The 12,908-nt window shown below is 40.2% G+C and overlaps 1 protein-coding gene across 4 annotated transcripts in view; it reads right to left on the reverse strand.

Annotated features, from left to right (window-relative positions):
- CHD6 (chromodomain helicase DNA binding protein 6) overlaps positions 1-12,908 on the reverse strand; it is a 130,925-nt gene that overhangs the window by 85,825 nt on the left and 32,192 nt on the right. For all 4 annotated transcript variants that reach the window (XM_083147650.1, XM_083147651.1, XM_083147654.1 and 1 more), the window contains 4 exons: positions 10,559-11,043; positions 9,463-9,604; positions 7,401-7,550; positions 3,259-3,324 (listed from right to left, as the gene is read on the reverse strand). In XM_083147650.1, coding sequence (XP_083003776.1) covers positions 3,259-3,324; positions 7,401-7,550; positions 9,463-9,604; positions 10,559-11,043 — 843 coding nt within the window. The remainder of the gene's footprint in view (positions 1-3,258; positions 3,325-7,400; positions 7,551-9,462; positions 9,605-10,558; positions 11,044-12,908) is intronic.

Genomic DNA, 12,908 nt, shown 5'->3' on the forward strand with positions numbered 1-12,908 from the left:
CTGTGGGGAAGTTAGTCCAGAAACTGCAGAAGAGAGTACAAGACTGAAAATGTGACGGAGGTCTACTCCTTCATTTATTTATTTACAGTTTTTATATAGCGCAGCAGATTCCATTGCGCTTTACAATAGTAGACAGTGATAAAACAAACTGGGTAACAACAGACAGACTTGGAGGTAGGAGGGCCCTGCTGCAAGCTTACAATTCATGATGTATATCAAATTGATGTCTGTAAACTTTTTTAAGGTGTATTGTACTTATTGGTCCTCCAATATGTACCCCTTCCTTTTCTTTTAGAGTACTGATCTCAAACCTGGTCAAATCTCCTGGCAGTCTATATCAGAGCTCAAGCAAGTTGCTGAAGTTGAGGGTAAAACATACCCCTGCCTCTTTTGCTGAAACTTCAGCAAGTAACCCCAATATGTCTGAACAGTTCTCATCATGTTCCTTAGCAATGCCAGTGAATAAAATGGTTTGGACACAATGGCCAGTATTCAATGGGTTTATTTGGTACTTGTTTCCTAGCACGGCGCCCATGATATTCAGTCGTATGGCATTGTATTCAATTTAAAATTGTATACCATTGTATATGGCATACAATGCAATGCAATTTTAAATTGTACATACAATTTTTAATTGTATAAGCACCTTAATAGGTGCTTACAATGTTAAATGCACCCCCACTATCAACGGCAACCCGAAGCGTGGCGAGCGCAGCGAGCCCGCGAGGGGCGTCGGTACGCATCCTCCGACCTTTTCATACCCCCACTATCTACATCGGCGTGGAGTTGATTTTATATAGTGTGGTGAGCGCATGTATTCCGCGTGCGCTCGCCACGCTTCGGGCTCGGGCACTATATAAAATCAACTCCAAGCCGACGTGGATAGTGGGGGTATGAAAAGGTCGGAGGACGCATACCGCTGCGCTTGCCACACTTCGGGTTGGCGTTGATAGTACGGGTGGCGTGGGGGTGCTTTTAACATTGTAAGCTCTTATTACAGTGCTTATACAATTATTTATTTATCTTGTAGGGGGCACATTTAACATTGAAAACACCCATTAGGGTGCTTATACAATTTAAAATTGGCTAACATCGTATCGCATCGCATCACATCGTATGCCTTATAGTATGGGATGCGATGGGCGCCGTGCTAGGAAACAAGTACCGATTTTTCATTATGTGCAGCAAATCCGGTTTAGCATTCGCTGCACATTCGCCTTGTTCTGGAGGGCAGGAGCATTCGCTGCCAGTCCTCCCCCTCCCCCTATTCAACGCGTCAGGGGCTCGCTGCCTCTGATGGCTCGCTGCCTCTGGGGGCGCGGAAGGCAGGGAGAAGGAAGCCTCCCTGCCTGTGCCACACGCTGTGTTGGGGAAAAGAAGGCATGGCGGGGGCACAATGGCAGCACAGGGTCAGGTCGGGTAGCGCTGGCGGGCAGGGGGTCCCCTACAGTGTATGTGAGATCAGCGTCAGGGTCCCTGCGGCGGATGGGAACTAGTAGTTCCCATCCGCCGCAGGGACCCTACCTCTGATCCCACATACACCGTAGGGACCCCCTGCCTGCCATCACTACCCGACCTGACCCTGCACTGCCAGACCCCGCTGCATGCCACCCACCAGCAGGCAGGGGGTCCCTGCAACTCAGGGAGAAGTAGGGCTGCGAGGGTCCCGCTCGTGCATATGTAATGAGCGGGACCAGTGCAGTGAATATCTAATGAGCGGCTCCCAGCCCCCTGCTGACGTCAAGTGTAAAAAAATAAAAATTTCAATATAAATTCATGTGCTGCAAGCACATGAATCCAAATAGCAAGACCCTTCCAATAATAAAATTAATGATTTTTTGACACAAAAAAAAAAACACACATTCCAGTTCACCTTAAAAAGATGGCAAATGCAAAACAGTGAATCACTGCGAAAGAAGTTCTCCATCCTAGCACTGAATACACTGTCGGCGAATCACAGTGAAAACCCCATTGAAATACACCAGCGAATTGCAGCGAGCAGGAAACAGAGAACTGGCCGGCATTCACTGTTCACTTTGAGTGAACAGTAAATATTGAATAGGGTGAATCAGATTTTCAGAGAGTGAAAACAGCCCGATTTGCCCCCCAAAAAACAGTGAATCCTGAGCATTGAATACTGCCCTCCTGGCCCGTTTGCATTTTGCTTGACAGAAAATAGGCAGGTGGGATTCAATGTCCCACCTGACGATCGGTGAAAAGGGGGCATGTCCGTGTAAATGGCAGTGGATTGTCAATCTGCAGCCGGGATCGTGACAATCCACGACCGTTATCTGCAGAACGGGCCTGACAGCTTCAAAAGTCGGGCTCATTCTGCCGTGATCCCTCTTCAATGCTGTCGGTAAGGACAGCATTGTAAAAGGCCCGCCACTATTTCCCCCATCAGAAATAGCAGCAGAGGATTGCATACCCCCTTAAGCTTTTAAGCAAGTGGATAATCAATTACAACCCCTTTTTATGTCAAATTCGTATGTTAAGGCAGAGAGATCTCTTTACTTAATGGAAAGGTTATGCTACAAGAACAGTACACTTTAAGAATACTACTGATCTTCTAGTCTTCTATGACACCTATAAAATAGACTGGCCTGCAAAAAAGCATATAATAGTTATATGTACGTTATCATTTCCGCGATTCCTCTTTTTTAAAATGGGAAACCTGTTCCTTTGCAATGTTTTTCATTGCTAATGGAAAATAAAATTTAGTTGCATAAAAAGGATATAGGAAAGTAATGAGCACACAATATATTTAATATTTAGAATGCCAAAGTTTTAACATGGCTCTATACCCCATCACCAGCATAGAGAAGGATTCATAAAAAAGGATTTAATGGACATGTAAAAATCCTGTTTTCCCTGAATCAATCCATTTTGATTACATGATGTAAGAATGTACAGCGCAAAGGAATATGCTGCGCTATATAAGAAACTGTAAATAAATCATGCATGGGGCTTTGCATGGAGTGCAGTTACAGAGTTTCTACACCACACGGACAACAGAAAGGGAACACTATAATAATAAGGTTAGTGTGCCCTACATCTCAAAAATGGTCAAGGACAAATTTGAAATCTCCAAGTGACCATGTGGAAAAACTTCAACAATTCTCTAAATAATCCTCAATCCCAATAATATTGTTACTGCACAAACGAATGACTAGGCAAAAATATAAGTAAAGGTAATCTAAACAGAAAATAATAAAAATAATAATGCACAAGAAATGTATTAATGGCATTGCAACTCACCTCCCTCTGAACTACTCTTGAAGACAGGATCCTTTCTATAATGTTAGCATCATCCTCAGGTGGCTCCTGTTATATACAGATTAAGCATGAAATATATATTTTAAATACAAATATACACACATACTTAAAACATTTAAATGGTTGTAACGTGTGAATAATTAAAAAAATGTTAGAATTTTTTGTTAAGAAATTGTGTGTATATATATATATATATATATATATATATATATATATATATATACATACATATACACATACATACACACACGTATATATTCAGCAAGTGAAACTACATCTACTAGCTTTCACTGCTTTTGTTTCGAGTGGGCTTACTAGTATGATTTTATTGCCATGCACGAAACTTCATCAAACTATCCCACTAGTTAGTTGGATTGAATATAAATATGGTATCGGATGGGAGCAAATGTAATTTGTAATTCAGTAATTTGCTTCCAAAATCTGGAGATGGACAAAAACTGTCAGTCAGACAAGGTGCTGTAGTTTAATCTGTTTGATTGAAACAATTTAACTGAAAGTTTTTTCCCCATTTTCCTGGGTTTATGAGCAAATTGCCGACTGTCATTTGCTCCCATCCAGTACCAGATTTTCAGTCCAACCAACTCGTTGGATGGGTGGATGTAAGTTAGTCTAGTGCCGTGGTAGCCAACCCTAGCCCTCGAGAGCTACCAACAGTTCACATTTTCCAGACAACCTAGCTGCTGCACAGCTGCACTCATTAATCACTGACACATTTTAAAAGATACACAGATGGAGCTAATTAGCTCACTTGTGATTCTGTGAGGAGACCTGCAAAACATGCATTGTTGGTAGCTCTCGAGGACTAGGGTTGGCTACCCCAGGTCTAGTGTATGGTCAACATTAAACTATAATTTAAGACCCACTGAAATCTTGGTATTTGAGAAGTATGTCATTCGTATAAGTGTACCTCTGCAGTGCATCACCATTAGTCACCCCCATAGGGCAAAGTATCAATGCTCTTGTACCTGGGAGCCTATTTACATTACATATTCAGCATGTCTAGTCTATTAGTCTATGGTATAGGGGTCTAAAGGTCGAAACCTACAAATGGTCAACATTCACAGAAGATTGGCATGGACATGGTGGACACAAGGTTTTCCTGTTTTTTTGTGCCGACATACATCGACATGGACACCGTATAAGTGTACCATGTCCGCTCACCGTACATCAGGCACTATTATATTCTCACTCTATGCCCACGTGGATAGTAAAGTATGAACCAAGTCGATCTAAACAACAACAAAAAACATGAAAAACTCATGTCGTCATTTTGCGTGTCAGTCATGACCATTTTCGACAATACGCTTGTGTCGACCTTCTGTCATTGTCGACCTAAGGTATTTCACCCATTCATAGGTGTCGACCAAGAGTGATCAACCTAGTAACTGTTGACCAATAGTGGTCAACCTAGTAACTATCGACCTAGCCATGGTCGACCCAGGGACCGGATATACCGTCTACTAGCACAACTAGAAAGAAATGTGTGTTTGACAATGTATTGTATTCCCAGAAAACATTTGTGCCTCAAGCACCCCTGCAGCAAGCTACGGATTATGCCAGCTAGGGTGGTAGTGTAGCATATAAAGAGGGACCAGAGATTGTTTGGCACTCTGGGTCATGGGTAGGCTGTGCAAAAAGGCCATAAAATAGCAACAGAGAACACTGGAAACCCCTCTCAAAACCTTCCCCCTTCTCACAAAAAAAAAAAAAAAAAAAAATAAAAAATAGCAAAATAGCAAAACAATGACACTGCTGTAAAGTTATTTTTATCTTTTTAATGCAAGTGTTCAAGTAAAGAGAACAGAAAACAAAAGAAAAAGCAGTCAAGTGGAAGGAAGCCTCTTTATACAAACACATTAATGATTACCACGATAAGGTGACCATTAAGACTAGAAGTCTACTGTACACAGTGAAAGTTATAACTGAAACTGGACATGGTATTGATAGGATCTTTTAGGAAAGCAAAGATAAGTTGGGAAATTACAAGGAAAAGGAGGTAGGGTACTAAGGAAGTGGAATAGCCATAGTGTTAACTGCACCATTTGCAATAAAATACCAAAACCATAAAAAGCACACAATGAGAGCCTTATGTCCCAAAACTAAGAGGAAGAGAAACTTCACAAAGTTATACAACCAATACATAGCAGTAGTAAAAAATATTCCAACGGGTTGGTAAGAATGATAGTGATAATGGGCAGCATTACTGCTAACCATTTTTTTTATCAGCATATTGCTATGTGGCACATCAAAGCACTTTAAATATGCCAGTTTAGTGTCTCCCGTTGTAGGGTGCATACACACTGGGCAAAAACGCCCAGTATATTGTGTATGCACCGCTATTCACAAAAGAGGCTATTTGCTGCAATTTGACAAAAGATGTACATGGACACATCTTGAATGTGATCTAAAAAAGCGAAATTTGCGGATGTGAAACCTTGCAACTTGTTGATTTGTATCCATTGAGGGGCAATTGTTCTGTCACTATGTTATATCTCACTTTGACAAAGGGGTAGTAAAGCCCCCAAAGTTAGTATAACTTTGTGATGCTTCAATATAACTTTTCATAATTCTTCAAGTGCCTCTATTAAATAAATATATATTATAATATTAATATCATAATAACTTCATCATGGTTTTATTTCTCTCTAACACCACAACACATGGCAGTTTTATTTTTTTTGCCCGGTGACATATAGGGCCAGATTCTGGTTGACTTGGTAAGCTTAAAGTCACCGCCCGCCCCCCCCCCCCCCCCCCTTTGTGAGCACCATGCCGACTGTGCAGGTCAGCAAAGGCGCCCGCACAGAAGCCCTGCACGTGCAATTATGATATGACTTCAACATAGGACCCCATGTGAACACGCAGGGGACCAAAGGAATTAGAATCAGCGCCATACTGTCGAAGTGGAGTAGCATACACACCACAATAGAATGGTATGGCCGCCATCTTGGTTCGCAGAGTTACGTAAATGAAGTATAGAAACCAGGTTTTACAATAAGGCAAACCCCATGTGCAGCCATACTGATACACATAAATCCATATCCCACACTCTCAAATAATCAAATATAGATAATCTGGTTTTAATTCGAAGCACATAGTTTTAACTGGTAAAACACAATCTTTCTTGTACATATTTCACATCTGTGTATTCCGTCTCTCATGCGCAGCGCTCCGGTTCTGGTATAAAGTTTGCAACTTGTAACAGCCAAAAGTTATGGAACAATTACTTATTGTATGATCACTTTTGCCACAAGGACAGTGTGGGAGATCCAGATGTAGCTGGTTTACAATGTTGATTTATGACGCCTATGACGATGCCTAAAGAACAAAGACACAGAGGTGCATTCCCCTGCACCAATTCAAGAGAAGCGACACCTGACCTTCTGACCAATGGGGACCCTCACTGTCCCCCTCTTCCTGGACACTATAAGAGTTAACCTCTTATAGTGTCCAGGAAGAGGGGGACAGTGAGGGTATATATAAACAACCTAAATGCACTCTCACTGTTCCTCTTCTTCTCTGGACCGTATTCTGGACAGAAATTAGTGAGCTCGGACGGGTTGCGCCAGCGCTATTGATGAGACGGTAACATTTGCATTCATGTATGTGAATACTGTATTGTGGCTGATTGCTTTTATATCTGTTGTTTTTCCCTTGTTAGTTTAGAACCTATTTTGTATTGTGTAGCAGCCTGTATACCTTGTTATTTGCTTCTATATTTCTGTAACCCCCCGTTTTCTGCTAGAGACGTAAATACATGGTACAGGGACTATATCCCCTTAATTTATACAGAGTCTTGGCTTTTATTCGCAATAAGCGGAAAGGTTTATAAAGAAACAGTACCCGACTTTGTACTTACACTTGAGTACTAAGTACTGCAAAAAGATACTGATTCAATGGTATAGGTATAGCGTGTTTCATACACGGACAAGGTTCGCTACGCTGTGCTACGCTTTGTTCGCACGTAGCTAGGAGTAAAAGGTTATAGTTGATGGACACAGAATGTAAACTGCGCACTTCACTTATTATCTATCGGTTTAATATGAACATTGATATACTATATTTATATCTGCCCAATGTGGACATCCAGTCAACAGTCTTACCTCAGCTTGCCAGGCCAGTGTAGATGCAGACAGTGCAGATGCTCTACCAGCTCCCAACACAGCGATAGTTTCTCCATCATCATCCACCACTTTAAAATCAAGATCTTCATTGTACTTTCTACGCTTCACCTGTCGTCCAGACCTCCGTTTCTGAACAGGGGGTAAGTATATGAAGGGTTTGTGACCGAGAAATATTAAAACCTAGGCAGTACAGTAAATTTACATCATCACCAGCCCCCACCCAAGCAAAAATATAATAATAAAAAATAAAAACACCTACAGACAATATTATTGTCTAGATGATTTAATCGGACTCTACAAGAATAAAATCAGCAGCATATTGAAGATTTTTAAATTGTACTTGCCAATTTTTATTTTTATTACATCATTACAAAAGAAACAAAAAGCATATGGAGCAAAAATTACTTTCTGCATTTATGGGAAAGGTTTTGTCTTATAGTGTGTACAGATGGTAAGATATGGCTTCCGATGTTGCCGATATAGTGAACATTGGAAGCCATATCACATGCAGATCGCATGCTTTTTTTAGGGCTTGCGAGCCCGATGCGCGCTCCCGAGTGAGCGCAAATTGGCAGTGAAATAGAGAGGGCAGGCAAGACTATATAGTGCAGATCTGCACTATATAGTCTAAATTGTGCCACTCAATGCATGCCGTGTGATGCGAGTCCCAATGCGATCTGATCGCATCGGGACTCGCATAGCACGGCATATCGCCCCCGTGTGTACACTCCATTAGTGTGATTGTTCATGCAGTTCTTTACTATATACAGTGTTTTGGTCATCATGTAAACAAAGGTACTTTTTGTTTATGCATTATATTTTTCTGGATAACAGCAGCAGTTTTAACATTTACTTCTCAGCAACTTCAGTAATAAGAATCTAGTGTAAAAACAAAGCCTAAAGTGTCAACAAAAACCTCATATTGCAAAGTTGATCATATCCTTGTACTGCAAATGAAGTAAACTGAAGTAATAAATAATGCATACAGATTTAACATGGAAATTAGAATGGCAGTAGTAAATGATAGAAATGTGCTCTGGAAAGGATAAGACACCTAATGGTAATGAAGTCTCCACTCTCAGAATAGATACAAAAACTAAAAGCTGGATACACCCCTGTGCAATCCCCCTACTGATTGGGTTAATGATCCCAATCAGCAGAGCAGTGTGTACCTGGCTTAACCCTGCTGCTGACACATGTACACACATCTACAATATTGAAGTTAAATGCATGTGTGTACAGGCTTCTATAGATTCGGGAGGACAGCCTCAACAAAATTAAACAGCATCTAATATAAGACCTCCCAATCCTGACTATTGCAGAAGCCTCAGAATACAATAAACATTGTTTCTCCTGATATAGAATATTGTAGAGATGTGTAGGCAAGTTCAGGGAGTCTTCAGAGGCAAGAAAAATCTCACAGGTACATGCACTCACTGTATTTTATTGTATTTTCTGCTGAACACAAATAGCTAAACACTTTGGGTGAGATTTAATAGGATGAGATATTCAGAAAGTGAGAGATTTGGTAAGAAATCTCCAGTTTTTTTAAAGCAGCAATCATTTACACTGCAAAATTAAACCGGGTTTTGCAGTGTAAATGATTGCCGCTTTAAAAAAACTGGAGATTTCTTACCAAATCTCTCACTTTCTGAATATCTCCTATTAAATCTCACCCTTTATGTCCGGAGTTTTTGGCTAGCTGAAAAATTCGACCATACCTATTCAAATGCAGCCATTTTTGGATGGAATTTCCGAAGCTACAGTTCTTGTTAAAAAAAAATCTGCATTGGTGGAAAATAATTGAAAGCAGACGCATTTTCCAAAAAAACAAAACACATGGACCGAGTCGAAAAATCAGCACTTTAATTTGAATAGGTCAAATATAAATTTGACCGAAATTCAGTAAAAAGTGACAATTTTCCAACATTCAGAAAAATCTGAACTAATAAAAATACACCCCAGCCCCCAATAGCAGAAATATTCTGTAATGGTATATACTGTAGGCAGTAAACACTAATAAGGACAGGAAAGCCTGTACCTGACTGTCAAGTGACTCCGTGGACTCTTCTGTGCTCTGAGAGTTCAGAATGGACATTTCGCTCTCCAAGCTTTCTTCGCATAATTCAGCTTTCCTCTTTCCTTTTTTCTTTTTCTCTACTGGCGTTGGTCCTTGTTCTTTGCTGTGGGGCAAAAATCAAGATGTTTGGCCTTATAACTGGACTCAATCAAATCCTATACAAATCTATTATTGTCCGTTTACAAAAAAGTAAAAAACAATGGTTTGGTGGCCGTTTCACAAATCTGGGCTTCTTCGCTGTGACAATATTGGTTACCACTGCAATGTTTATTATCCTGAAATTCTATGTAGAATTCACTGAACATGTTCTGCTTTATTATTTAAAAAAAAAAAAAAAATTGAATTAAAAATGTTCTATTATGTTTTGATCATGCATCATTTGACACTAATCTTATAGTCATCAAGTTCATAGACATAACTATCACAATAGCTAATAGATTTTTATGCTGATCAATGTTCCATGCAATAATATTAAATAAATACCATATTCCATTCTACTTCAGATACTAGAATTATGTGATATCAAAACTCATGCATCCGGTGTGCTCTATCATAGGAAATATTAAACCACTACAACAAAGACCCTCTCCTTTCAATGTTTATATGTTAACAATCTCCTTACTTTGTCCCGTGTGGGCATAGCCCAAACCTGGATGGCTCAAGAACTCTTTTCAGCTTGGGTGGCATTGGTTAAATCTACCCCTTTCCCACAAAAGATTTATGTATAAAAAACGAAAATGTTCAGCAAAATTTGAGAAGGTTTGGGGGTTGCGGACTGTATGGAGCATGTTTTTTTTTTTTTGTTGTTCTGGATATAAGATTTATAGGTCTTAACAAAAACAATAAAAATACTTGATATAAAAAAAATACTACAAAAGAATGTCTCTGAAAGCCTAAATAAATAGGTTTACATTCATTGAGCAAAGAGACTATTCAACAGCAATTCTGACTACACTACAATAAGTAAATGCGTGATCCGTCATCAACTGTGGGATTACAAATACTAGCATGCTATGCCTCCTCTAACACAGGCAACTAAACTTGCATTAGAGCTCACCTTGCCTTCTTAGATTTGGTTTTAGCAACTGGGTCTGAATTAGCCTTCTTCTCTTTAGGAGGTTTTGGCTCCCTCGGCTTCCTTGGCTTCTTCGGCTCCTTGGGGTTCTTCGGTTGCTTGGGTTCCTTGGCCTCTTTGGGCTCCTTCACTTTCTTAGTTTCTTTTATCTTCTTGGGCTCCTTCTTTTTCTTTGGTTTAGTCTCCTTTTCCTCACCCTGCTCCTTTTTTTTCCTTTTTTTCTTTACACCCGTCCCGCCCCCTCCACTGTCCTCCATTCCATTAAGATTGGTCACTGAACCCAGTTCACAAGATTCCTGCCCAGGGAACAGTTCATTCTCAGGCAGGAGACGAGAAGAGGTGTCAAGAAGTGTAACAGGGTGGAAATCTTCAAGACTAGATTCAGAAAACGGGGCAAGTACTTGGCGTTCACAGGATATTGAGGCAGTGGACATTGATGAGTAGGTAAGTGCTTTCCGGTTAGGGAGCTTAGAGTGAAGAGAAAATGAACACATTAAAAGGATTTAAAAAATTGAAACTACCTTTAAATACAATGAGCATCAATACAAATGGAAGTTTCTTATTGCACAAATTAAAACAATTTAATTTCAAACTGGTACTTAGTCATATTGTCTGGTTACCTTAAAGAATAATTATCATTATTGTGGCAGCAGAAAGTGAAAACATACCGACACATTTCTCCAGAGAACATTTGTATATTTACAAACTCAGAACTTGGTCATGTGAAGCCTCAAGTATTTTAATAATAAGACACAAAGTTTATGCAAATGCTTTTTCTTTTTTTAAGAACAGCTCGGAACAGTATTTCAGATCAGGGGCGTAGCTATCGTAAGGCAGCCCCCGCTGCTGCTTGGTTGGGGGAGCGGGGGCGCCGGGTGCTGGCACCAGCCACTGCCCTCCGACCATCTACTTACTGTGCCCCTGCCTCCCCCGCCGTGTCTGTATCGCCAGGAGTTGGGACTGCATATCTACTAATATGCATCCCGGCGCCTGGCTCCTTAGAGTCAAATGTACATAACAAAATGGCCACCTCCTTAGAGCAGACCGTTTTTTTAAGATGCTACAGGAGGCAGCGGCGGCCTCCTCTAGCATCCTTACAAACGGTCTGCTGTAAGGAGGCGGCCATTTTGTAATGGACAATTTACTCAAGGAGCCAGGCGCCGGGAGATGCAGTCCCAACTTCCGACTGAATATAGACGCGGCGGGGGAGGCAGGGTAAGAACAGCGCTATATTTATGGATGGAGGGGGGCGCCGATATTATCCGGCGGGGGGTGCAAAAATTGGTGCTACGCCCCTGTTTCAGATTCAGTAAAGGGGATACAGGCATAGCTCAATTTGCATATTTTGGATTATTTTGACATTCTATGGTGTAATTTACAAATGTAAGAAATGTAATTATGAAGTTATCATTGTCATCTTTCCCTGACCATGGTTTACATAGACAAAGCATGTATTTTAGCCTTGAGGCATTTTGGTGTTTTATTTGCCAGTAGGAAAGTAGCCGAGTATAATTTACTGGTTCATGACTATAGATGGTATTGTAGACAAATATGCTAAGTGCTCATACAAGAAACGTTTGCAAGACTGCATGAGTAAATTGAATTACCTCACCCCTGCATGTGAGGTGATGAGTTTATATAAACGTTGGCATCGGAACTCTCATCGCTTAAAGTTGCAAAGTCTTGCAGGCAACCATACGAAGCTGCAGGCAAAACTAAGCAAATCCATTTGGTACCTTAAATGTGGCATATAGCCGCATTTACTCAGAAAATGTCACCCTTAATTGAATTCCCATTAGATATGGTTAAATTTAAATCCACACACCTAAAAACATAGCATCATCAAGAAATAGAAAAGCAATTTCCACAATTTATGCAAATGTCAAAGTTTATATTTGTCCCTTTGACTTCCTGTGATGTAGAACAAAGTTTTCCTGCCAACTCATTTTAGGTGACAAAAGGCACACATTAATTGTAGTGGTTTTTTTTTGTAACATGAAATACAAATAATGAATATCGTGGGTTAAATATTTGTTTGCTGCAATCATTTCTACAGATTCCCAAAATCATTTTTGACATTCAGAGTTTTGTTTCTAAAAGATAATGCATTTTATTCAAATCTAATAGTGAAACTGAACACTAAATATGGATTAACGTAAGAAACTAAGGGGTAGATTTACTAAGCTCGGTGAAGTGATAAAGAGTATGGTTTTTATCACCGGCCAATCAGCTCCTAACTGTGAAGTTACATGCTTGGTTTGAAAAATTAGTTTGGAAGGAAAAGGGGATGGGGAGGTGGACCAGTGCACAGGTTTAAGTAGAAGTAGTAATG

This window comes from Crinia signifera, chromosome 6 (assembly GCF_055691185.1).
Source record: "Crinia signifera chromosome 6, ASM5569118v1, whole genome shotgun sequence".
Taxonomy (NCBI): domain Eukaryota; kingdom Metazoa; phylum Chordata; class Amphibia; order Anura; family Myobatrachidae; genus Crinia; species Crinia signifera.